We start from the raw sequence: 24,074 nt of genomic DNA on the forward strand, positions 1-24,074 counted from the left end.
GATAAAGACGTCCGAGATATGCCGGAAATGCGTCGTATTAGCGGATTTCGATTACGTACACAATCTCCGTTTCAGCATGGACGGGGACCGAGCGTCCAGCGGACAGTGAACGGCAAGTCAATAATCTAATTCGCTGTTAATGGCTAATTGCGAATAGGTCAGTCCACGCGAGAGTCGCGTCGCGATTACGACATTCACTGCGTTCCGGTTTAACACGTTTACTGATACGATAAATTCACGCGTGAATCCCGCTGGGCCACGGATTCTCCGGACACCTGGGATTTTCTTTTCATCGAAATATTCAAATACGCCATTTTTACGGAGGATATCGCCCTAAATATTTCCTTGGAATCCCAACAGGAAACTCGTACCGTATCTTTGCGTTCGAAGCATGAAAGTCAGATGAGAGTCCACGTAATATCAAAGTCAGACAAAATGTAAGCTCGAAACAATTTTAAGCAGTCGTGGAGCACTGGTGATCGATGAAGATTGCGTCCCCGTCGCGATACGAATTGAAACAAAGCAAAAGTCCTGAATTCAGTACGTATGTAATTTCCATAAGTGGCTGGTGTCAGGGATGATTCATGTTGCACGTGTTTCTAATTGATTGAACCGCGCAACGACCGGCTGTCTTGCGTACGTAATGTTCCAGCGACTTAAAATTGTTGACCAGCGCATAAAATTAATCGGTTTCTTCCTTGATTCGTCCCTCCTCCTGGAATAGGGGTCCCGTTACGTTTTGTTTCCCTTTCGATCGGGTCAAGAAACCAAGACGCGGGGGCGTAAAAACCGTTTGTTCTTCGGTTTACGATTAATTCAGCCCCGGCGGCCCCGCCCACCGACGGATGGAAACTACTGCAAGAGGAAACTATATAGGGGCTACTTTACATTCCGTATTTCCAGGTTCGTTATTTATGCAAGCCGACGGAATATACGATGAGAAAATGTATGCTTATGCAAATAGCCCCATACAAACATTTATTTATGTTTCGAGGGTACCCTTAACCTTTAACCACCTTGTTATTCGCTCCTATCCGTGTCCCGACCTCGTTCTCGCTGACACCAAAGACGAATCACGGGAACGGGGTTAAACTCTTCTTCCACCGGGCAGCTCGTCCGTTGTTACGGATTAATTTTATGCATTCATTGCGCGTTACCGATTACGCGTCGCCCACCGTACCGAGTTGAAACGATTATCGGCGTTAAATACTAATGACGAGAAATACGAAACAACGCGGAAAATTGAACGTACCCCCCGTCCCTTCCAATGTATATTGACGCAAATGCACACAGTCGCAACGACACCGACGGTGAAAATCACTAGCCCGGGCACATTGTAATAACATTATTGTTATCGAACATTGTAATTATACGGGGTGATTCCGCGCGAAGTGATTCGATTTTACGCGTTTCAGAGTTACCATCGAAAAAGAACGAACGTTCGTACCGAGAACCGTGACCCTCGAAGACAGAAGCCAATTATTTCACGACGTCTTATAAATTTGTTTGAATTTTTGTTTTACGACTTTCGGTCACTAAATAAAACCATAAAGTGTACGGGAAAGAACCGTGTATTAAAGAGGGTGGAAGAGCGAGGTCAGCGACGAGGCTGGTTTACAACCTAACGGATGCTGCTGGGGTACAAATAGAAGACGAAAATGTTGCATTATGGGAAATGAGAAAGAACAAAACAACGAGCTGCATGCTTAAAGCTCGACGGAATTTATGAACGGTGCATTAAGGAAATCTTTAGATTAACTTCGTTTCTCGAAGTTGAAAATATTAAATTCGTTCCTGACGAACGATCATAAAAATTTCATAGGATAGAATTTCGGGCTTCTCGTTCGAATAATAATTAGCAAATAATGCACGGAATAATGCAATCGAAACAACATTGTATTTTAGCGAGCCGAACGATTCGTCTAAAACAACTAATTATTCATGTTGCAAATAATTAAAGACTAAATAATCCGCACTTTGTTAGTAATAAACCGTGATTATCGTAGTGCTGCTTATAACTTCGCTAATTAATAACTGTTTTCGATGTGCATAAATAAATATACCGACAGTTACTAATCATTCCACGACCATAATTCAACTTATGTAAGCCGCGTACAGGATTCAACGGATTTTCAAACAATTAAACCTCGTAATTGTTTTCCAATACGAGAGTAATTTGCAAAAAATATATAAAGTTCATCAGAGGTGAAAATAAAATTGCGTGGCACGTAGATTTAATATACGAAGAGAATTGCGAAAAATGCAATGCATCGAATATTGGATAAACGAAAGGAAAATGGAAGAAAAGAATATATGAGCCCAAAATCAATAAATTTAATCCATTTACGCAGCACACGGCACTGGAAAACCGCAACGCAGATTTCGAGCATGAATTTCATTTTGATTATGTCACAGAAGGTTGTCCTTTGAATAATCAAGGGTAACACGTTTAATGACGTGGCAAATTAAAGCAACGTAGGCATAATTTACCACCCTTCACTGATGGCTATTACACGATTTTTATTAAATTTAAAAGCGGTTAAACACGGGCTATAATCTAAAATTTTCTTCGATCGATGACAACCGTTCTCGAAACTATCGCTCAACTTATCCGAATCGTATAAAATAAAATTAACATTTGACTGTCTCTGAAACCTCCGCGTTTTTCCCCATTTTGCGTGCGAATGATTGTTGTATCGAAAATCGTTCGGGCCACTTCCCGTTGATCGCACTGTATCCGTGTACATTGAAATCGATAAACCTGCGGCATCGAATTCTGCGAAATACAATTAACCTGTTTCATTTTTCATCGTTCGGCGCAATAAAGTTGTCACTGGAGAGTAATTGATCGAGCGAGATTCAGCAATTTGTTTGCCCGCGATTTTCGCCCTTAAGTACGTTTTCGCGAACCACCGCGTCGCAATCGCAGCGGGCCGCAGCGGTTCCGCGTAGCTTTGCTCGCGCCAACGGGTTTCTCCAACGACAAAGTGAGTTTCTCGTGGATGGAGCATCCTCGTGTCTAACTCGCAATTAGCGTCTTCTAATGACGACGGCTCACGGAGAGGCCACTGCGCGCGTAACCGTTTCTCCCCGGCATTTACTGCTTCGTGAAAAAACGGAAAGGCCACCGTACACGTACGCCGGCCATTTCGTTTCATTTCATTTAATTATTACCGTACCCTTCTGCCGGGCGGACAAGAAACCCATAACGACAACCCCTGTTCGTTTCGAACTGGCATTCATTCTGTCAAAAAATGCGACGAAAGAAAGCGTTCGATCGGAACGAAAAATTGTAAAAAGGAAACACAGGATCGCGAAAAACCGACAGCTTATCCGTAAAACGATAAACGTTCGATCATTCCTTAAGTTTATTACTCGCGCTTTTTGTTTGGCGCTGTCTTAAACGCGCTTCCTCTCGTTATGCAATTTCAATTTAATTATTTCATTTTTACATATTACCGTGATTAGCTTTTTTCGGTGTGCACGACCCGAAGCTAAGAAGCGTTTGTTTTTCGAAACCGATAGAAGGGTGAATTAAAGCGACGCTTACGAGATAATTAATTTGTGGCCGGTGATGGATGAGAATACGGGCTTCAGTGGAAATGCAACGATAGGGGCCGACCGTGGATATTTCGCGTTTGTAAATTAATCGATTACAATTAATTGTTCGGACGCTGAAACGCGGTAGCGCGTGACCCGCGTGGAAAAAGCTTTTTCCATCCGGCGTCAAAAGAAATCCACGGTGTCCCGTCGACGAAGAATGAGATTCGTTCGACCGTGTAATAACTATAAAAACAACCGAATGCACACAGAATTAATGAACATCAACGCGGTGACATTAAAACGATATCAAACCGAGGGGGCGGGAATAGGGACGATATCGTCTAATTAAACCCACGCTAGTCTTAACTAGGAAATTAATTAATTCAATTTTATTCCCCATGAATCGTCTACAGCTAACCGAGTTTATTACAGTTGCTATTTTACCTCTCTCTGACTTCATAGAATCATCTTTCCTCGGAGAAAAATAAGATTATAGTCTAATGGAGACACTGCACTTGGACTGACCTGGTAAAGGTACGACTAAATTATTTGGAACCGTGAAAAATGATTCCACTGGATCCAGAGTCTGTACTTCGTATTCGTGCAAAAATAGTTTGGTATTATGGATAGTATTTGCGTTTGATGGGGCATGAAACGCACTGGGGTGTATCTGAGCTCACGCTGGGCTGCGTCACTCTGCCCTGGCTTCGATATGTGCTCAAGTTAACGCATTGGAATTGCAGTCGACGTGGGCTGTTAGCGGGTACCCGGGTGACCCGTTGCCCCGCGAATCCGTCGGTCGTCGATTGCATTTCGACTAAATCAAACCGTCCGCAGGAAAGTTTTCCTCTTCGGGACGAAATCGAGTTACCCTCAGGCACACGGGGCCAGCGTTCAATGATTTTCACCGGCGACGACGCCGGGACCTCGATTTATAAGTTCATGCCGGGATATTTGCATTTAGTTCCGAGGCGGAGAGCACGACCGGGCGCTGAATTTTCCTCAATTTATGCAAATCCTGCCCCGACCGGTTGCGTAAGGAGAAAAGGCGAAAACGCCACCCTCCGTCGCGACGCCTCCCCTTTGACCGACCCGATCGTCCGAAAGTTGCGGATGCCGGCCCCCCTTTTGAAACTCGCTCGCGAGGAATCGATTAAGTATGAACGAACTCGCGGGAGGGACGATCGCTCGAAGGAAATTAATTTTTCTACGTTTGAACCGATTATTCGCTTTTCTCGTGCCGCGACCCATAAGTTTAATTTCACTTATTGGTCGATAGTAATATAAAACGCAATTGAATACATATTATATTCTTCTTAATATTTATAAAATCTTTTGCAATTTTTTGACACTGGGTCCCGTTTTCGTGAAAATCGGCGTTAAAAATTCACGACACGGTCATTGGACCGAGAAGAAACACGAGCAAAGTGCACAACTCTATTGCGATGAAACTTAGCAAGTTTGTAGAGCAAAACTAAGCGATACGTATTGTTTTTTAGTGGCGGTAACTCCAGTTTAAGAGGTGAAACTGCCCTTCAAAGTTTTCCCCCATAATGCTATCTAGCAAACTATTAAAGATAAAAGCAACTTTTTAAAGCGGATTCTTTATGGCTACAAACGAAATACATGTCATACATGCAGGAGAAAATTAATGAAGTATTGGACAAGTCACATTTATCATCTTTATTCTTGGTGTTGAAAAGATATAATACCTACTCGACCTATAGATTATATTATTGTTCGTTCAAAATCGTGAATAGCTTTAAAAGAATTAAAATACTGTAATTACAGAGGGTAGTTCCACCCTCTCATATTTTTGTCACCTTAAATATGTAGTTTTTTACTGTTACTGCTCGACAAACATGCATAGTTTCGTTAAAATCGTAATGAAGATGATCTTTAGAAGTACACTTTGTCTATCGCGTCTGACCATTCCCCTAGACATTTCTGCTTATATATGTACTTCTTTAAATAGTTTATAAGCTGGCAGTTGTATGGTTTTGCCAAAGAGGATTCCATCAATCTTCTCAATCATACAAATGGGTATTAAAAGTAATAAAACTTTAGATGCGTGCAGTTCCGAAATTACTAGTGTTTTATTAATAATTGGAACACTGTTGGCAGCGGTGAAGCTTCCCCATTAAAATGGCTTTTGGTTTTTGACGATCCGACTTTCCGTTTTCGAGATATCGTAATTCATGTAAAAACTAATTTTTAAAATTTCGCTTTCCGCCTTAGAAGAGGCTATTAACGCGCATTAAAAATACTAAAACTTTAGACGCGTGCAGCTCCGAAACTACTAGTGTTTTACTAATAATCGGACCACTGTTGGCAGCGGTGAAGCTTCCTCTTTAAAATGGCGTTTGGTTTTTGTCGATCGGACTACCCGTTTTCGAGATATCGTAATTTATGTAAAAGGTAATTTTTTCAATTCGACTGTCTCTGTCTTCGTCTGACGCGTCGGACCTCCTTGTCGCACGTTGACCCACTGACCGAGTGACCGAGTGACGTCACGTTTACTATTTACTACGAGCACGTGCGGTCAACGACCTTGCAAGGCCGTAGTAAAAAAATTCATTGTTCTCGCGACGTAAACAAGGGCTTCGGTCTCATCCGATCGACTTGAAATTAAAATCCTCATATCTCCGGAACTAATAACGCTATTGACTCGTACAAACGCTCATTTTAAAGGGCATTTTATCCTCTATCAAGTGAACGCAATAACTATTATTATTTATGCTATCTTCTATGTTTATTTTCACATTTACTTTGACTCGATGCATCCAAAAAAGTTTCAACCATTCCTACTGATTATACGACTGAATTATAAATTGTTTATTTAATTGACAATGAATTTAACTTTGTATAGAAGATATTTACCTACTTTATGGGTGTTTTATCCTCTATTGGATGAAAATGAAATGAAAATGGAGAAAATCGGTAGGTTGACTGTTCAATAGTTGAAATGTTAAAATTTATAGAAGTCACGCGTGAAACAAAATGATTCCCGTCCGGCACGGCCCGTCTTATCGCACGAACGAGCATCGGCCACAGCTATCGATCTCAATATCCTTCTGAGCGACATTTTTTTCCACGTACAACCATCAATCTTTTATTGCAATTTATCCGTATTGTGGGAAACTAATTCCAGCAGCCTCCGGTATCGCCCACGAAACTGTCCCCAGTCCCCGAAAAGGAATCGACTGCCGTCGATGGGCGGCAATCCTGGCCCCTAATTCCATTAAAACCGACAGTGACGAACTGCTGTACCCCAGGCGACCCGCGACCAAACCAAAAATTAAACTTTATTTCATTCCGCGAGGAACCACCTGTTACGCGACCACGTCTGACGTGCCTGGGACTTCTAATGCAGGCGCAAAATAACTTGTTTCTGGTGGGTGAGCGAGAGCCGCGCGTTTAAACTCGCCTAAAATGTCTAAATTAACGTTCCTCGCCGCCGCGGCTACGTTTTCACCCCTCGCGAACTTCCGATTCAATTTCGCAGCCGCCGGGACGCGTCGAAGGCGCGATTAAATTGCGATCGGGGGGGCGTAAAAACGAACGAGTTGACGACCCTTCTGTTCCGTGGTCGAGCACGTCTCCCCGTCTCACCGACTTCTGATTTATTTGGACGGAATTAACTTTTATATTAATTACATTTTCCAAGGGAACTCAAGATGTTACGTTCTCGATTTCATTCTTCCTTTTATCCGTCTCTACTAATTTCTATATTGTTTGTTATATATTTTAATGAACCGCATGCTTCGCTATGATTGATATCGATTCCCCTAGATTAAAACAAATATTTACGTTTCCATAGAATATTTGATTATCCAATATTATATATCGTTTCCAAAATGGATTAAAATTAATCGATTAAAACGTGAATCGAAATGCTCGAAAAGACTTTCTACCTTTATAGTACCCGATTTCCAAAATACATATTCAAGAAGGGGGGTTATTTTATCGTGAAACGAGGGGGCCGCGTTAATGTAGCTGCAGTCACGACACCCACGACCCTTCCGCGACCACTTTTTATTCCCTCTTTCGCGCGAGATATAACCGTGCGCCGCAAAGGACTCCTATCGACGACTCTCGACTTTCCGTTCGCGGGTTGATTTATCGACGGAAATTCCGCGGTTTCCACGGCGCTGGTTGTCGTCGCGGAAGAATAACAGCTCGAAGAATTGGAAGAAACAACCGCTTCTGTTCTCGCTTGCCGCGCGAAATATATCTCGAACGGAGCAGGTTCTCTGTCATCCAACACGTCGACGGGATCCGAAAATCGAGCGCAGTCTCGATCGCGAAACACGAGAATATTAAAAGAGCCTTGCAAACCGAATGAGCCTGACGCGACGTTGACAAACAAAACGGCTGATAAAATCTATCCTAAAGTTTGTTCGACAAAACAGTGCAATTCTAAAGATAATAAAAAGATTATTGAGATATTTCAACCTTCTCCCAATACTCGATTCTTCGACTTGACTACCGGCTCTGCACACACAGCTACAAATCTTGATTGCCTCTCCGTAAGTCATACTGCTCCCGATCGATGTTTACACAGTCTCGAACTACCCTAAGTTTGTTAACTAGGAAGCACGCGTGTTCCTTCCGCCTTCAAAGAGTCGAACGGTGTCTTCGTGTCATAGACGAGGTGGTGAACGATAATAAACACAGTTCGGGAGCAGACATCTTTATTAACATCGAGGGCGAACGAAGCGATCGATTTCTGTGACCTTATGGGCGACTCTATATTTAACACGATGGCACTCGTGACATTTTCCACGAGACCACGGTTCTAAAATATTTCATATTCGTAATCTCTATTTTCTTTAACTATTCACGTCGAGAATTAATTTCCTCAGGCTTTAGTGGAAAGTCCTGTCGTAGGGTAGTTCCATAATTAAAAGATGCAATGCAATAACTCATAAATAAATTCTGTCAATGGTGCAAAAGTCTCGATGCTCGAGTCAACTATTACCAATTAAATTTCTCGTTGCAGAGGGACCTTAAGAATATAATTTTCCCTTTTTGACGGCAGAAACAGCCCGCTGTGCGACCCGAGGTGGAACACGGAGTCCATCTCGAGGTGGGGCCGCAAGGGTTAACTAATAACGTAACACGTGCGACTAATAATTTAGCCGGCCGCCGTACAGACGTTTGGCCGGTTCAGCGAGCCACGAAGCGAGACGTGGAATTATGTGGGCCGACTTTGCTCGATGACTTTTGGCTCTCCATCGACGCCTTGATTTATTGCATTACACCCAACACTGACACTTACACTGGCGCGGTCTGCTACCCGAGCCAGCCAGGGGCGAATTTTATTTACTTTTAGCGAATCGATCGACCTCGGGAGACGGAGAAGCGGCACGCCGGGCCAACGGTGGAAGGCAGAGGGTGGAAAGCAGGCAACCGGAGTTACGTGGCCTCCGCTGCCCGCCCCGAACCGGCCTTTCGTTTCTCTCCCGCGCTATATCATCGTCTACCTCCTTCAAGGTCGTGAATTTACGCCGACAAATCGGCCCGAAAGATCAGCGCGATTCCCTCTCGCTACGCGGCGTTTCACGGTTCGCCGCCCGTTCGGCTCTACGTCCGAATTACTATAACATAATGTTCGCTCGAACGCGCCCGTCTTTGTCAATGTTTTCGACGGTCGCGTCGATCCGCCCCCACAGCCTCCACCCTCGCCTTGTTTCAGCTCCTTTCCAGGACGGAAATACCCGACAACCGGGTCTCTTTTCACTCGTTATCTACATTATTTATATCCGACACTCGTGCTCGGTCTGACGTATCGACAGAAGACGGAGGCGGAGCTAAAAATACCCAATTTTAATTATTGTTGGAATATCTAGCGATACATCTGTTGGGATCTAGCGATACATGTTTTTACAATCTGCAAGATTACTCTGATATCTGTTGGTGAAATAATAATTGAGGAAATCACAATTGTATATTCACAAAGACTTCATATACAAAGACGTGTTCGCTTTAGTTGTCGATACAAGGCTGTGAAGAGAGGTACGCAGCAGTTTTATAAAGCCTAGATGGCACCAATACAATGTCTATTGTACTATAACATTTCTCGAAACCCTACAATTATGAAACAGTAGCTATTTTCTAAAATTTCATCGAACAGCGAAAGAGTAAACACGTACGCGATTGTAATTTGAAAAAAATCCCACCGTGGGAGGTCGACGTAATTTCCATTCGTCTCCGGTGGCGGGACGCGCGAAAATTAGGCGACGGGGGTCGCGGAAAAACTTTCGTTCCCGTTCCCGGCCTGTCGAGAACTGATTCGGGCCGCGCGCCGACCGAAAATAATTCAGAAGCATTTTCTTTCGCTCCATCGACTTCCTCGATGGAATTCGAGAGCGTTCCGGTGAGATTGTTTCCAGAGCGTATCGTTGGGAACAGTGCATAATTCGCGCGAGCCCCGGGGATGCGTTTCGGTTACATTTCGTTTATCCGATCGGACGCGAAGCTTCTCCGACTGGGCACACACGTAGTTTCCGCGATTCCATCGACACCGAGCGCGGAAACACGCAACGCGTAAAGGCGAATTAAAGCCGCGTTAATAACGCTCCACGGCGTAGCGCTTAGCTTCGAGTTTCGACTATCGACTATCACTCTCTCTCTCTCTCTCTCTCTTTCCGCATAGTCGAATAGGAAAACTTCCTACGTCGAATCGCGTACCTCTCTTTTTCTACTTTTTCACGGTTCGCCGCGCGCCAGGGGCGCAATAAAAACCAGGCCACGAAATACGAAGACAATGGGAACGTCGCGACGAGTCGGAACCAAAAATTGCCACGGCATCGTATTACCGTTAGCTTTACGACAACGTATGCCTCTTTACGATTTCATCTCCCCGGCCGACGGAACGCAACCCATACCCCCGCGTAGACGACGAGCGGTTTTCCTTCTTTCCGCGGGCTTTTACGGCGAAACGGAGCTCCGCTGCCAAATGGGAGGATAATTTCGCGGAACCGGGTCAAACTTCCAACGTTGTAAAACACCGCGAGGTGTTTTCCTTTTTTCCCCTCTCTCTCTCTCTCTCTCTCTCTCTCTCTACCTCTCTCGACCGCCTTCTATTAGCAGGTCGACTCAGACGTCGAAAAAGTTCAAATCAGAACGAATTCCCCGCTCAAATTTTATCCCGTTAAACCATCGATCCACTCCAATAGGACAACAGATGCATAATAAAACTTTGAAAAATGAGACTGGTTCACAAAGAGTGTGTTGGAGGGCAATGATACTCGAATGACCGAATATTTTGTCTGTGTGTGATTTTCCTTCATTTTTTCTTTTTTTCCAGTTCGTTCAAGTTAAATTTTATATATTGTTGTATACATGAGAACCCCACTGTATATTTTATTATAAAGAAAATTCAACAAAGTGTCTAATTGGTAAAGGAATTTTCAAGACTCGTGGATTCTTACGAATTAAAAATTCTGGCTTACAATTCGTTAAAGCGTGTATTCCACTTGCGTGAAATTTGTACCTTCGTTCGAGGAGCAACGAGGGAAGCAGTTGCGTACCATTTATTCGTTATTCGAAATTTGTACCCGGATAAGAATTTCGCCCGTTTCCGGGACGCGAGAGAGCCCCGGTTCGAAAAGCCTTCGTCGGATCCGCCGCGAAGGGGAAAATAAAAGGATTATTTTCGATTTGAAATTGGTACGGTGCCCGGGCTCGGTCTGGTATAGTAATTCAAGCCCCGCGGTATCGTTCCTCGCGATCGTATTCGGGGAGAACGCGGTCGGCACTTTCGCGAAACGAGAGGATATCCAAGTTCGAATTTTCCAACCCCGAGACGGGTCGTTGTTGGCCGTTAAAATGTCGCGGTAATATCCCCATTCCCCTCGCGTTTCCCGTGTATTCGTTCCAATTTTTTCCCCTACCGATTCCCCGGCTTTTTCTATTTTTCCTTCACTCTCTCCGTTTTTTTATTTTTGTAATTCCATTCGGAATAGAAAACAATTCGCTGCGGCGAGTCGTACAGACTCGTTTGTAAATGAAAATATTGACGCGGCGGCATCGCGGGACCGATTGGTATCGTTGCGATGTATCCATTGTCGCGTTAATTTTCGCGCAAAACACGACGCAATTCATTATTTTCGGATAAAAGCGAATAATAGACCGGTACGGCGCGCGCCGCTCGAAAGACTCGGCATCGAAAATACGATCAACGTTTTTTTTATCGTGTTTTTTTTTTTTTTCGAAACGTTAATGAGTGGACAATGCGCGCCTGATGCGCGCTGTTATTGTACGAAACTGAACGAAACTTCGTTAATTAACGCCAACACGGCCGTCGAAAACGAACTTACGTACGCGAATCGTACTCGCGTATTGGTATTTTCGTAGCTACGTGCTGTTACGTAATATCTTTAGAAAAATACTTGCTCTCATTGTCAGAATTTAAGAATAGCAAAATCAAACTCGTTAATCCCATTTAAGTTTTCATCACAATTCGTATACAATTTGAAAAGAAAGTTAATTCTAGAGTCTAACCATCGAGTTTCAACCTAATCTAACCACGTACTGTGCAGAGCTCTTAAGTTGACAGCTGTCGCTATTCTCTGAAACCTCCACATTTAGACCATCGACCAATAAAACGAACACGTATGAGGGCTCGTAGAATCAATCGCGTGTTTTTCCTCCCGGGTGTCAACTATCCAGCCTGGCGCAGTAGAACGCGAATTAATCTGGCCCGGCTGCGTGGCGAGCAAAACGACTTTCAACGACGCTCGCGAAACGACTAGAAAAGCCGGTGATCCGGGTGGAAGTTGGAAAAATGTGGTCCTTTTTCCCCGCTGTCGTCGGAACGGGAAAACAATACGCGCGGGCCAAGATAGAGCAGAGAAGCGCGACTAATGCGACGGGGCGAGCGGTAGTCGATAAAACCGGCGGTCGCGAAAATTGGGTTATCTTCGTTCAGTTCGTTCGTTTTCGCGTTCGGGTCGAGGATGAGGGAGGCTGGTATCGGTAGCGTCGAGAATCTTCTTCGCAACGGCGCGATTAAAACCGTGGGATTATGAAACGCGAACGCCGAGAGAGCTTCGACCGTGTTCGAGTGTGTAGACATGCATGCATGCACGTTCGTACGAAAGGTAAAAAGACAGAATAAAAAGGAAAAAAAGAAAAAAAAAAACGGGATACACACATTCACGGTGCTGGAAGGGAAACACGGGGGGAGAGAGAGAACTGGAGGTCGCGTAACGAAGGAGTTAAAACCGCGGTTACATCTTCTCTGACGTTATTTCACGTCGCGTCATGGAAAATGTAGCCGCGGCGAGCCAATTAAAATACACGCTCGGATTACGAGACACGAGGTCACGAGGATTTCGAGCATTAGGGAAATGCACCACGCAGAGGACGCATTGACATTCGTGGCCCCGCGTAAAAACGGCGTACCATGCCGACGAGACACCCGAGGAACACCGGCTGCCTCGTGTTGCTTTTGTTCCGAAATTATTCCAGGCTTCCAACGGCTTTTTCAACGCTTTTCTCTAATCCTGTATCTTTAAGGCGAGATTACAGAGAGCCCTCATTGAAGCGTCGTTTAATATTACGCGGAATTAAAATTTGACCCATCCCGGAGAACCCTGTATAGCCAACGTTCCTCAGCGTGGGCGGTGACGCCCCTCCGGAGGCAGCTACGGTTCTCCTGGAGGACATTAAGGACGGGTTAGCGTGTTCCAATTCGCCGGTGTGCTCTTGAAAATACTTCTCTACCCTCGAATACACGGTACACTTGGTGTGAAAAAAATTTGTTAAAAATTGCAAATTGATTCTCGAGCCGGAATAAATAGAGTCTGGTACGAAAGTAAACAGCTATACGTGCATTGCCGGGGCACGAAACTAATTATAACTCTGAAACAAGGCCAAATAGGGCACATGTTTGTCCGAACTTTTTTCATTGTTTTCGCGATCGCTGTCCATCACCGAAGTAGGTTACGCGTGTCACGAAACGCGCTGCTTCATGATGTCTCGAGGATACGGAGAGATACTTGCGGCTACGCGGTGCCGCGAAAAAAGACCGCAGTCCCGAAACGAAACTTCCAGAGTCTCGCAGGATTCGTTATCGAGGCAACGAAACGGTCCAGATACCAGCTTCCCTACGCCATTAGGTCGAATTAACTCTCCGTCGAGAATCGCTGGATTTCGATTGCCCCTAACTCGCGCGCGATCCCTGCCTCGGATATCGTAGACCACCCTCGAGATTTCGTTTCGGTGAAGTTGCCGGAGAATTATCAAGTTCCCCGCTGCTACGGTCTTCAAGACTCGTATTGTCACCCGAACACCTCGAGGAGGATGCAAATTTCTGGCGACGCGATATTGACATTTTAATCACAGGGACGTTTAAAGTTCCCCGTGACGCACAAAAGATGCAAAGAAAATTATATCAGCACGGGGAAATGCATAAATTACGAAGGGATGACAAAAACATGTGACAGCAAAGCTGTTGTCCGGGGGTAATGTGTGCTCTGCTCGCTGTAATAGTTACAGGGCACAAAAGATGCAAAGAAAATTAAATCAGCACGGTGAAATGCATAAATTACGAAGGGATGACAAAAACATCTGATAACGAAGCAGTTGTCCGGGGGTAAAGTGTGCCCTGCTTACTATAATAGTTACAGGGGATTAGTGAGACGTACACCATGTTTGAAGAGGACCAGAGGAGACGGTCGAAACGTCACATCGTGGTGTAAACGCTTTTGATGAAGACGCATCATCGTGAAGCGAGTCACCGAGCTAAGCTAAATTAATTGTAGCTTCTTCAAATTTTAAAAATAAATTGCAAATCGATTTCTGACTAAACGATAACTCGAAAGTGCAAGATCGCGATGAGAAACGATCGGGAAACATTGCATATTCCTCGGTAACTTCGAACCTCGGCTGCCTACGCCCAAAGTCCCACCAAACACTCGGTTAAGTATTCCAATGTATGCAAATACTTGAATAGTTATCGGATAGGACAAACGTTTACAGCGAATCTTCGCGCAAACGGCGAGTCGGGGATTCAACGATAACCCTTTGCACTTCGCTGGCGACGTTATTCAATTAGTACCCGAGAAGTTTTCCAGATTTGTAGAGGTACCGTGAAAACATACGCCATCGATTCGTACATTCCGTGCAAAATTCTAAAACGAGAGATTCCAGTATTTCTTCCAAAAACTGCTTGAATGGGTAACTTCATATAATTCCAGTATCTTCTAGGAGATAGTAAAAGCTAAGTATAACATTGGCTCGAATAAGCCAAGAGTTTCAGCGAATATCGTGTCACGGAGGATTTCAGGATTTAAATTTCAATGATTTCATTTCCTGACAATCACGATCACGACTTTCGCGTCTTCCACGTTACATACAATTTAGCGTATCACGGTGCATTATGTACTAGTAAAAAATAAATTTTACGACGTTCGACGTTTCTAAACATCTGGCGGAACGTCGTCGAATCGTTTTTGACAAATCTTTTTCCTCGTTAATTATATGGCGCGCATTAACGTGGCCATTAATCACCCAGCGACGATCTAAAGCACGTCTCGTCGTCGACGTATCTAACGCGGTGCTACGTTTTCATATCGACCGCGTAAATTTCTTCGCGTAGCTAATGGCATTAAATTCCCTTGCGCGCCATTTAATTCACGCCTATGCAGGCGCTGCCTATTCGAGAGATCGATACTTTAACGATGCGTGCCTTACATTCATCTCGGCCGCTGTCTCCGTACCGGAATCACCGAAAACCGAATCCCTCCGCGTTGTGTGCGTACTCTGGTCGAAGTCACGTATCGCGACGACCGTGGAATATCGATCCTAGTCGTGAATAATTTAAGACGCGCGCCACGGACACGCGTAACATCGCCGGGGCGAACGCGTTCGCGCGTATTTTCACCATCGAAACGACGATGGTTTTAAACGTCGCACCTAGACGGTCCAACTTTTTAGATTTTTTTTTTTCCCCCCCACCCAACGCTTCGCGTGCTGGTACGCTCTTTTCTCTGCCACGTCGAGCGTTAACACGTGCATGTAAACACGCGGACCGCCGGTGGTTTGTTGCTCCGGACTTTTCTACGCCCACATGCTCCCCGAGTCGCGGGAATCGTCCGCCGAGGTTGCTACACCCATCGAACAGAAACTTTTTTAGAAACTAAAACGTTCTCTGAGAGAGACTCGTTGGCTGCTCGTCTGCTCCCGCGTAAAACTATTCACCGGACGCCAGCATCGCTTTAAACGCTTTTTAAAAAGCTACCGACTAACCTGATCGTTTCGCGTAGGTTGAACTGGCTCCTCGCTGGAGGATCCGTGTTATCCCTGACGGACGAGCGCCGCGTAGAGACCGCGTCGAAAATAGAGAAATCCATGGTGTCCGCCACAAGGAATCCGTGCATCGTCACTTACAATCAACCGAACGCACTATATCAACATTGCACAGGTAGCCACGATCGGGCGGTAACAGGCACCAGGTTCACCAGGACACTGCGATATAATCCCGCGACAAGCCACCGTCTTCGTTGGCCCGATTACCCCGTCGCACGTGCGTAATATTCAGTCGCCACTATCCGTTATATCACTCACTCTCTGGCTAGACGCGAACGACGGTCGCGTGAACGTCGAGTGCCACTTCTCCAGGAGGTAATCCCGCGTTCCATCCGCCGGTACCCGAGGGCAGGTCTCCGTATCCACTATCACTGCGACGACATCGTCCCGAGATCACCACTATCTCATCGGCGAGGACGACGCACGAGGCTCACAACTGTCAGGAGGAAGCGATCGAGAGGATGGCGAGCAGCCTCGACGATCTTCGTCCGGCAGCGTGCAGCATCACGGCATTCGCGTATCGTAGCACACGGCTTACACGGCACTCGCGCGTGTTCCGGCGTCACGGGAACACGATCGGGCAACCACGATCGTACGATACGCGCGATATTTGGTTCGTTCGCGAGGAAATTGGCTCTCGCCTGATCCGGTGCCACCGAGATTCGATCGTTTTCAGAGCGGGTATGTCGACGAGCGAGCGAGCGAGCCTAACGCGGATCACCCAACATCCGACTCGCGCGAGAGTTGATACGAAACTAGTGGCGAGTTCTCTGTCGAGCGTACTTGCATCCCCACCACCGACCGCGCAGCCCGCCCCCACCATCTCTCTCGTAGGGCACACGCGCCCCTTACCCCCTCCTTCTAATAGGCACGCACCGAGCTACCCGGAGCGTGACACACGCTCACGCTCCTGGTGGGGGCTACGGTCGCGTGGCGGGCTGCACCTGGGGTGGGGGAAGAGACGGCAAGGGGTACGACGATACGAACCGAACGGGGAGCGCGATCCTAGGAGGGGAGGGAGAGCAAGTCTCTGTGCGTTGGCGCATGCGCCCTGTACTCCTGCAGAGAATGCATCCTCGTGAAACGTTCGGTAAGTACGTATAATACGAAAGGACGTAAGTGCGGGTTAACGAAGGCCGTGGGTGCAGAGACCTCTACGACGTGCGCCCTCCAAGACGCAGAAACGGCGACCCGCTGCTCGGATTAACGCTTCCGCGGGGGATGAACGGACCCGGAACGACGGTCTCGATGAATTTTCGAACGACCCGCGACGTATCGAGCACGAGTATCGAGTTCGATCGACAGGTGCCCTGTGGCGCGTCTTTCGACGACACGAAATGCGAGATGCTGAGATGCGATCTTTCTAGAAAATTGATGGGAATTATTACGAAAGAATTTAAGAACAATGGTAGTTTCAGACTACTTTTGTGCTTGAAATGAAAAACATCGATTCCAGAAACTACGCCAGATGACGCACAGATGTGTCACTGGAAAACAATTTCCACAACTTCGAAGCCATATTTATCAAGACTTTTCTGCTAATCTCGCATCTTTCGGAATTAATTCCTCCGTTTTTCGGGATTCGGGTAAGATGAGGATTAACGAGCCCCGAAGACGCCGAACTAAGAAGGCGAGCGTCTTCTCGGACGTCGGGGAATATCAAACAGACCCGGGCAGACGTTTGCTCGTATAATAGCGCTGCCTTAAGCGCGATATGTCTTCGGAGCTTAGGTTTTGCTCTGCCGAAGGGTAAACGTTTGCCATTAGCAAATATTTGGCCCGCGTTCGCGGCGGGGATGCTTGTCCTTTACCTTCGGTCCGGGACGCGTCCTGGCCGCGGCGGCGAGGCCTCGTCGTGAAATTTTGAACGCGTTCGGAACCGTTTCGGCGGGCGTGGAGCGCGCGAGGGACAACCCCGGAGCGCAAGCGCGGCTCGATGCTTGCGGCATGCGTCCTCGGAGGTGACACGCAGCCAACCTGGTTGCATGTGGAGGAACGTCGACGACGTCGCTGACGAGGGCCCCGCCGGTGGGAAACTCTCCAACGTTAGCGGCGACGACGATAACGAGAGTTACGCCGACGTTACACGCTGTCTGGAGGGAATACTGCCCCGTCACCGGGAACTAGACGACGCTGAATATTTTACATTCATACGCGACAGCGAGGACGGACCGTGGCAGGATGGAGGGAAAACGTTTCGCTAGGTACCGCTGCCTTCCGGGGAGGGAGATTCTTCCCTTCGTTTTATTTAACGATCTTATTCGATTTATTAACGCGCTCGCCGTACGTTCCTGGGAATCGCGAATGCGACTCGAGCGTCCTGGGACGACGACAAATTTTCAGGGCAACGAATATTCTACCATCGCCTTTAACACCTTGAGTCTGACTCGTTACAAGTTCTTAATGTCAGGTTTCACAGTTTTTACATTCACGAGTTATTCATAAAACAAATCTATTCTTTTTCGTAACCATTCCTTGTACGAACAAATTTAAAATTGAATAGTACACGTTTGAAAAATTGCATTAAATCGTACGACAAGGGGGGGGGGCGCAGCTGTACGTTTCAGTCTTTAAAAATAGAATTTATGTACAGTATGCGTTTACGTAAGCTAGAAAATGAAGGATGAATGTTACGATGCGTCGATATGGGGGCGCAGCTACACGTTTCCCCCCCTAAAAAGATAAGCTCTGGTGTATGAGAGTCTCTACCGACTCGGTTGCGAGGAAAGATAAACCCTCTTGCGTTCGTGATTGATTGGCCATAGAAGGGCTCTCGTCGGCTGTCAGTTATCAGTCATTTTTCAACTTTCGAAGTCGCGAACCTCAAGAACGTCGACCGGATTACTTGTTGCTTGGTTCGACAATTTTCGAGACGGGAAAGAGAGCAAGACGTCGCTCGTGAAGAAGACTTTGTCAAGCATCTCGAGGCAACTCGCTGGATTGATCGACGAATCAGAACGAGACCTCCGATCCATCGAGGACACATGATAGACATTGGCTTGGAAGTTGCTTTAAATTACAAGTTCAATTTGTGGCACGATCGAGTTGGTTGAGCGATGCAAAATATACTGTGTCGTTTTCTCCTGACTTGACTTTGAACAGAGTTATAGCTCGTCCCAATTACTAGATGCATCGTTTATACTTGACAGTTATTGCAAACACGTGGCGTGGCGCTTACGTAAGTATCAAAAGAGGTCCAAGGACAGATTGTTGGGAACGACGGGCGTAGTATACTATTACAGAAAGAGTGAAGACAACCTGCTGAGTGTGTCGAGCGAAATAGCATAGCAGAAAAGTTATACCGCTCGGTAAGGGGGCCAAAGTTGCGTAATGTAGCAATCAACAGATACGATTATACGTCTTCTATGTGTGTTTCTGGTCGAGTCGTTCTCCGTTTATGCGATTACGTCGTTCGATATAAGCTCCGGCCGCGTGATAACTCAATATTCAAATCTTTATCCTTCTACGAACACTTTCTACGTTACATTACTGCTGGAAGTTTGGAACGAGTGTTGATTCCTCGATTCTCGTTCTGATTTAATCGCTTCACGTTTCATTTATACTTTCATACTCGTACTTTAAATCCGTTAATGTTCCAGCCAGTATAGGAGACCCGTAGAGAATGAAAAAGTTGAAAATGCGAGGAGACGAGCGGAAAAAAGTAAAGCAGAATGAAAGCATGAGACCAGAAACATCTCCCCGTACGAGCATCCGGTGCGTTCAACGAAGTTTCTTTTTTAATTCAGATTTTCGCTCTGCCGTAGTTTTTAAACTTCCCAACCGACGAGATATTAAGTCCGGCAGCCGATCCCGGAAGTTCTGACAGAGTCTATCAAGGAAGTTGATCGAAGTATCCGAACTATTCGTTCGACGACAGAATATACGCGGCACCGATCGCTTCTTCGGTGGAAAATATCCACCGGGAACGTTTCGAAAAATTACGCGTCCATGTTGAAACCGACGCCCGCGGCTATGGTACCGAATAACGGGGGAGGCAATACGGATCGTTTCCGTTTAATTCGGGCTGAAAAGTGACCGAGATCGAACCGACGGAAACCGCACGGTGACATTTCGTTCGGCGTAACCAACGGTGATAACGAGGAACGGTAGCGCGAGGTTACGTGCTTCCTCGGCGGGGATATTAATCCGTAATGATGCACTCAGCCCGTTGGATCTTCCAAGTTTGAGCGCCGCGATGTAGACGGAGAGATATCGGGACCAAGGACTACGCAGAGCGACAGGGGAACTGAACTTGCGACGCTGCACCGATGGCCTCCGCGGTTCACGGCGCCAGCTAGCCTTAATTGAAATTAATCCTTATGAATATCGTCGATATTTTCGAACCGGCTCCCCCATCGATCCTGTGCGTCGTTTTCAATTAAAACGCTTCGGTCTTCTACGAAAAATTACACCGTAGGAAAGAAAATATTCCGCGACACGACGTGACGAAGACACGAGTTGCAAATTTTTGTAAAACGTGGCCTCGAGTATTTTTATATTCTTCGTTTTGGCCAGGGAAGACGGAATCGATGAATTTTTAAACATTAGACAAAATTTCATTTTGGAGGAGTAAGGAATTTTTTTCTCGAAACTGCGTAGGATTTCGGGGGTATGTCTATTGACCAAAATTGATTCTAATTGATCCCTGCAACTGAAAATAATTTTTTTAGAACGATCTGAAATTTTTTCTTTAACCGAAAAATTTAAGCACCTACTCGAATTTTTTCCTCGAAAATGCGTACGATTTCGGGATAAAGTCTATTGACCAAAATTGATTGTAATTGACCCCTGCAACTGAAAATAATTTTTTTAGAACGATCTGAAATTTTTTCTTTAACCGAAAAATTTAAGCACCTACTCGAATTTTTTCCTCGAAAATGCGTCGGATTTCGAGGGTATGTCTATTGACCAAAATTGATTCTAATTGACCCCTGCAACTGAAAATAATTTTTTTAGAACGATCTGAAATTTTTTCTTTAACCGAAAAATTTAAGCACCTACTCGAATTTTTTCCTCGAAAATGCGTCGGATTTCGAGGGTATGTCTATTGACCAAAATTGATTCTAATTGACCCCTGCAACTGAAAATAATTTTTTTAGAACGATCTGAAATTTTTTCTTTAACCGAAAAATTTAAGCACCTATTCGAATTTTTTCCTTGTAAGTGCGTAGGATTTCGGGGGTATGCCTATTCACCAAAAATGATTGCAACTGACCCTTGCAACTAAAAATAATTTTTCCAGAACGATTTGAAAATTTTTTTTTCACGTAAAAACTTGGGCGATTTTTCTTAAGAATACGTCTTTCATTTTTAATAAATTTCTTTGACGCCGTGCGGTAATGTTGTGTAATACTTTTTTATAGGTATCCATGAGCTTGTGTTTTTCATGTGTGAAATAATATTACAAAAAATGCAATTGTTAATGCCTATTTTCCCTGACGTAAGTAGCAAGGGGGGAAACGATTTGTTCTTTTTGGTAAGAGCGTAACGACGCCTGCGCGGCCGCTGGCAGATCGTAAAAATGTATAGGATAATGGAAGAAGGGAGGTTAAGTCCCCGGACCACCCATCGCGCTCCTGTTTTTCGCCCGAATGGGTGAGAACCGTCAGCTCTCGGCGACAAGAGCCTCTCCTACGTTGGAAGGTTACAGGGGAAATCCTCGGACACGAGATTAAGCGAGACTGCGGCATAATTGATTTTCTAATGTACCGTATTAATGGATCGATGCTTGACGGAGGCCTCCGAAGTTTGTTGCTGTCGCGCTCCCTGAATATCGAGCACGGTCCTCGGATGAAATCGTCCGGCTATCGGTTTCAACGGGCCCCGGAGTCGATGAACCGCGTCGAAACGTCGAGTAATTACCCGAAAGTAACGACCCCGGGTAACGACATCGCGCCACGATCACTGTTAGCTTAATAGAGACGCGCCTCTTTCTAATCTCGCTTAATGTCTTCGCCGCAAGAACCCACCCCCGCGCCCTTCGATGGAAAAACCGAGCACTCCGGAGCTAAAAACCGTGGATTCTATAAGGAAAACGTTATCCGAATCTTAAAGATAGTCTTTAAGGTAACGCGGGGAAAAGGAAAAATCGATCCTACCGTTGAAATTAACACGACTGGCCACTTAAGCCCGGGAGAAAATTCAAGTTAACGCTGCTTGTTAGGTAGCTGGCACGGGCTCCGAGGGGTCCTGACGACTTTCCGCCGCGAATATCGAGAGAAAAATACTTCCACGGCGACATTTCATCCCTCCGTACTTTCGAGTCCACGGCGGAGCCCGCCTCGCGACCGAGAATTTTCCCAGGGAACTTCTCTGCTTTCCTCGAGAAATCATGTTGTCTCTGGGAAAAATATCGCGGATTCAGCCGAGCCCGGCTTCCTCTTAAATATTACAGAAACTTCAAGCGACAACGTTTCCCCGGCTTAATGTTAGCTTCGCGACACTCGAAGGTTTCGTACAGTTTAAATTTTCAAACTGCTTATTGTCCACGACGACTTCCTCTTGTTCCCGATGTTTTCTTTGAAAACAGTTTCTCCGTCTCCTTTAACCCCTTCCCCGCTCCGCGTTGTTTTTACCCGTTTCCCAAAGTCGACGGCGCCGCGAAGAAATGGTCCCGGCGCGGTGCCATTAAAAACGATCGTTCCGGAAATGTTGCTAGATAAATCCACGAACGAACATTTACTCGAACGCGATAATAGAAACGTACGCTCGCGATGACACATAGTAAGTCGCCGTACTCGGAAAAACAGCTGACTAATCGTTTTCCAAAGATCGATCGTCCACTGATTCACTAGAACAGATTTTTCTGACCGAACGTTCTACTTCGAGATCGTATAATCCAGACTTTGTGGTATTTTGATACTTCGAGTATTAATTAATACGCGAACGAACAAATAACCGTGGAAATTTAAAGATAACGTTACTAAAAGTAGTTTACTTGGCCTTTTCGTCCAAGTAAACTAGAATTTTGCCACGAAAGTGTACAGCAATTTGCTTATCGTCGATGGTCGAACTCAAACGAGCCGACGCGAACAGGATGGCGAACGGGATTCGTAATCGAGAATAAACGAGATAAAGAGGTAGCCGAATACTTCAAAGCAATGCCGAGCGTGCATTAGGCTATCAACATAATATAAATTTAAATTTGTCACGGTTCTTATTGCGTTCGATTAGACACGGTTTTACCAGCGATAGTCCAAAGTCAATCTCGTTCTAATTTATATTATAATTTATACCGATCGTCTCCCGTCTATTTCAACCACAAAAGTTCCATCGACGTCTGTTTCGATTATGAGAATTTATTTCTAACGAGGTTCGCGGAAGCTCGAGGTCTACCCAGAAAATTGGCAAGAATCTAATATTAATGACCGTCCATTGGGTCGTGCTGGCGATATCATCGATGCATCGTTGGCTGTTGTATTCGACGTGGACGCGTTTAAGATCGATTCGCGATTATGGTCGACCGTCGTGCGTACAACGCCGCGAAAAAATAAAGGTTCCATCGACGTGCGCTACTCGCGCTCAATTTTCCCGTCGATAACGTATCCGAGAAGCATCGTGATTGATGAACGCCGCGCTCGTACGTGGCCACGCAACAGCGCGGGCACCGATCCATGGATCGTTTTTAACTGGATAACTTAATATACGCGCGAGAGCCTCCGCTCGACGGACCGACGCTTGCTCTTTTAATTAACGGCCTTGCTCGTGGACGATAACGATTTCTTTCCCGAGTCTGTCGAGAGTCGTTTCGGGGAGCCATTAATTCGTCCGATACACACCGTGGCTGCCGATGACACGAATACGCTATCTCCGCCACAAATTAACGCGATAAAGCCTCGTTTGTTCCCCGTTCACGCAACGGGAATTACTTGACAAATTTTTACTCCGCTCCTAACGACTAAGACTTCTGTTCCCGCTTCCGAGAAACTGATTATAGATCGCTCGAGCTGCGGTAAACGCGTGATCAAAGATTCGAACACGTTTCAGGATATTTTAAAGGAACAAGCTCTCGACCACAGAGCACGAGTAGGCAATTTAAGTTTTAAGTAAATGGTCTTGAAAAGTATTTTCACTGCTAACACGACTGTGCACTCGGACTTCTATTTTAAAACTTCCGGAAGCTCGATCTACGATAAATTGAACGACTCGTTCTGGGGTTGGAATTTGAAAACAGTGGGGTAGGAACTCTGGAATTTTTTCCCGCAGTTATTTAA

The 24,074-nt window shown here is 45.7% G+C and overlaps 1 protein-coding gene across 1 annotated transcript in view; it reads right to left on the reverse strand.

The window, feature by feature from the left end:
• Positions 1 to 16,585, reverse strand: part of LOC122398018 (irregular chiasm C-roughest protein-like) — a 213,692-nt gene extending 197,107 nt beyond the window's left edge. Inside the window, exon 1 of the mRNA XM_043397594.1 lies at positions 15,802 to 16,585. Within this exon, the coding sequence (XP_043253529.1) occupies positions 15,802 to 15,932 (131 nt within the window). The 5' untranslated portion in view covers positions 15,933 to 16,585. The remainder of the gene's footprint in view (positions 1 to 15,801) is intronic.
• Positions 16,586 to 24,074: the final 7,489 nt, after the last annotated feature.

This window comes from Colletes gigas, unplaced genomic scaffold (genome assembly GCF_013123115.1).
Source record: "Colletes gigas isolate AHSC1104 unplaced genomic scaffold, ASM1312311v1 Colletes_gigas_Sc00010, whole genome shotgun sequence".
Classification (NCBI taxonomy): domain Eukaryota; kingdom Metazoa; phylum Arthropoda; class Insecta; order Hymenoptera; family Colletidae; genus Colletes; species Colletes gigas.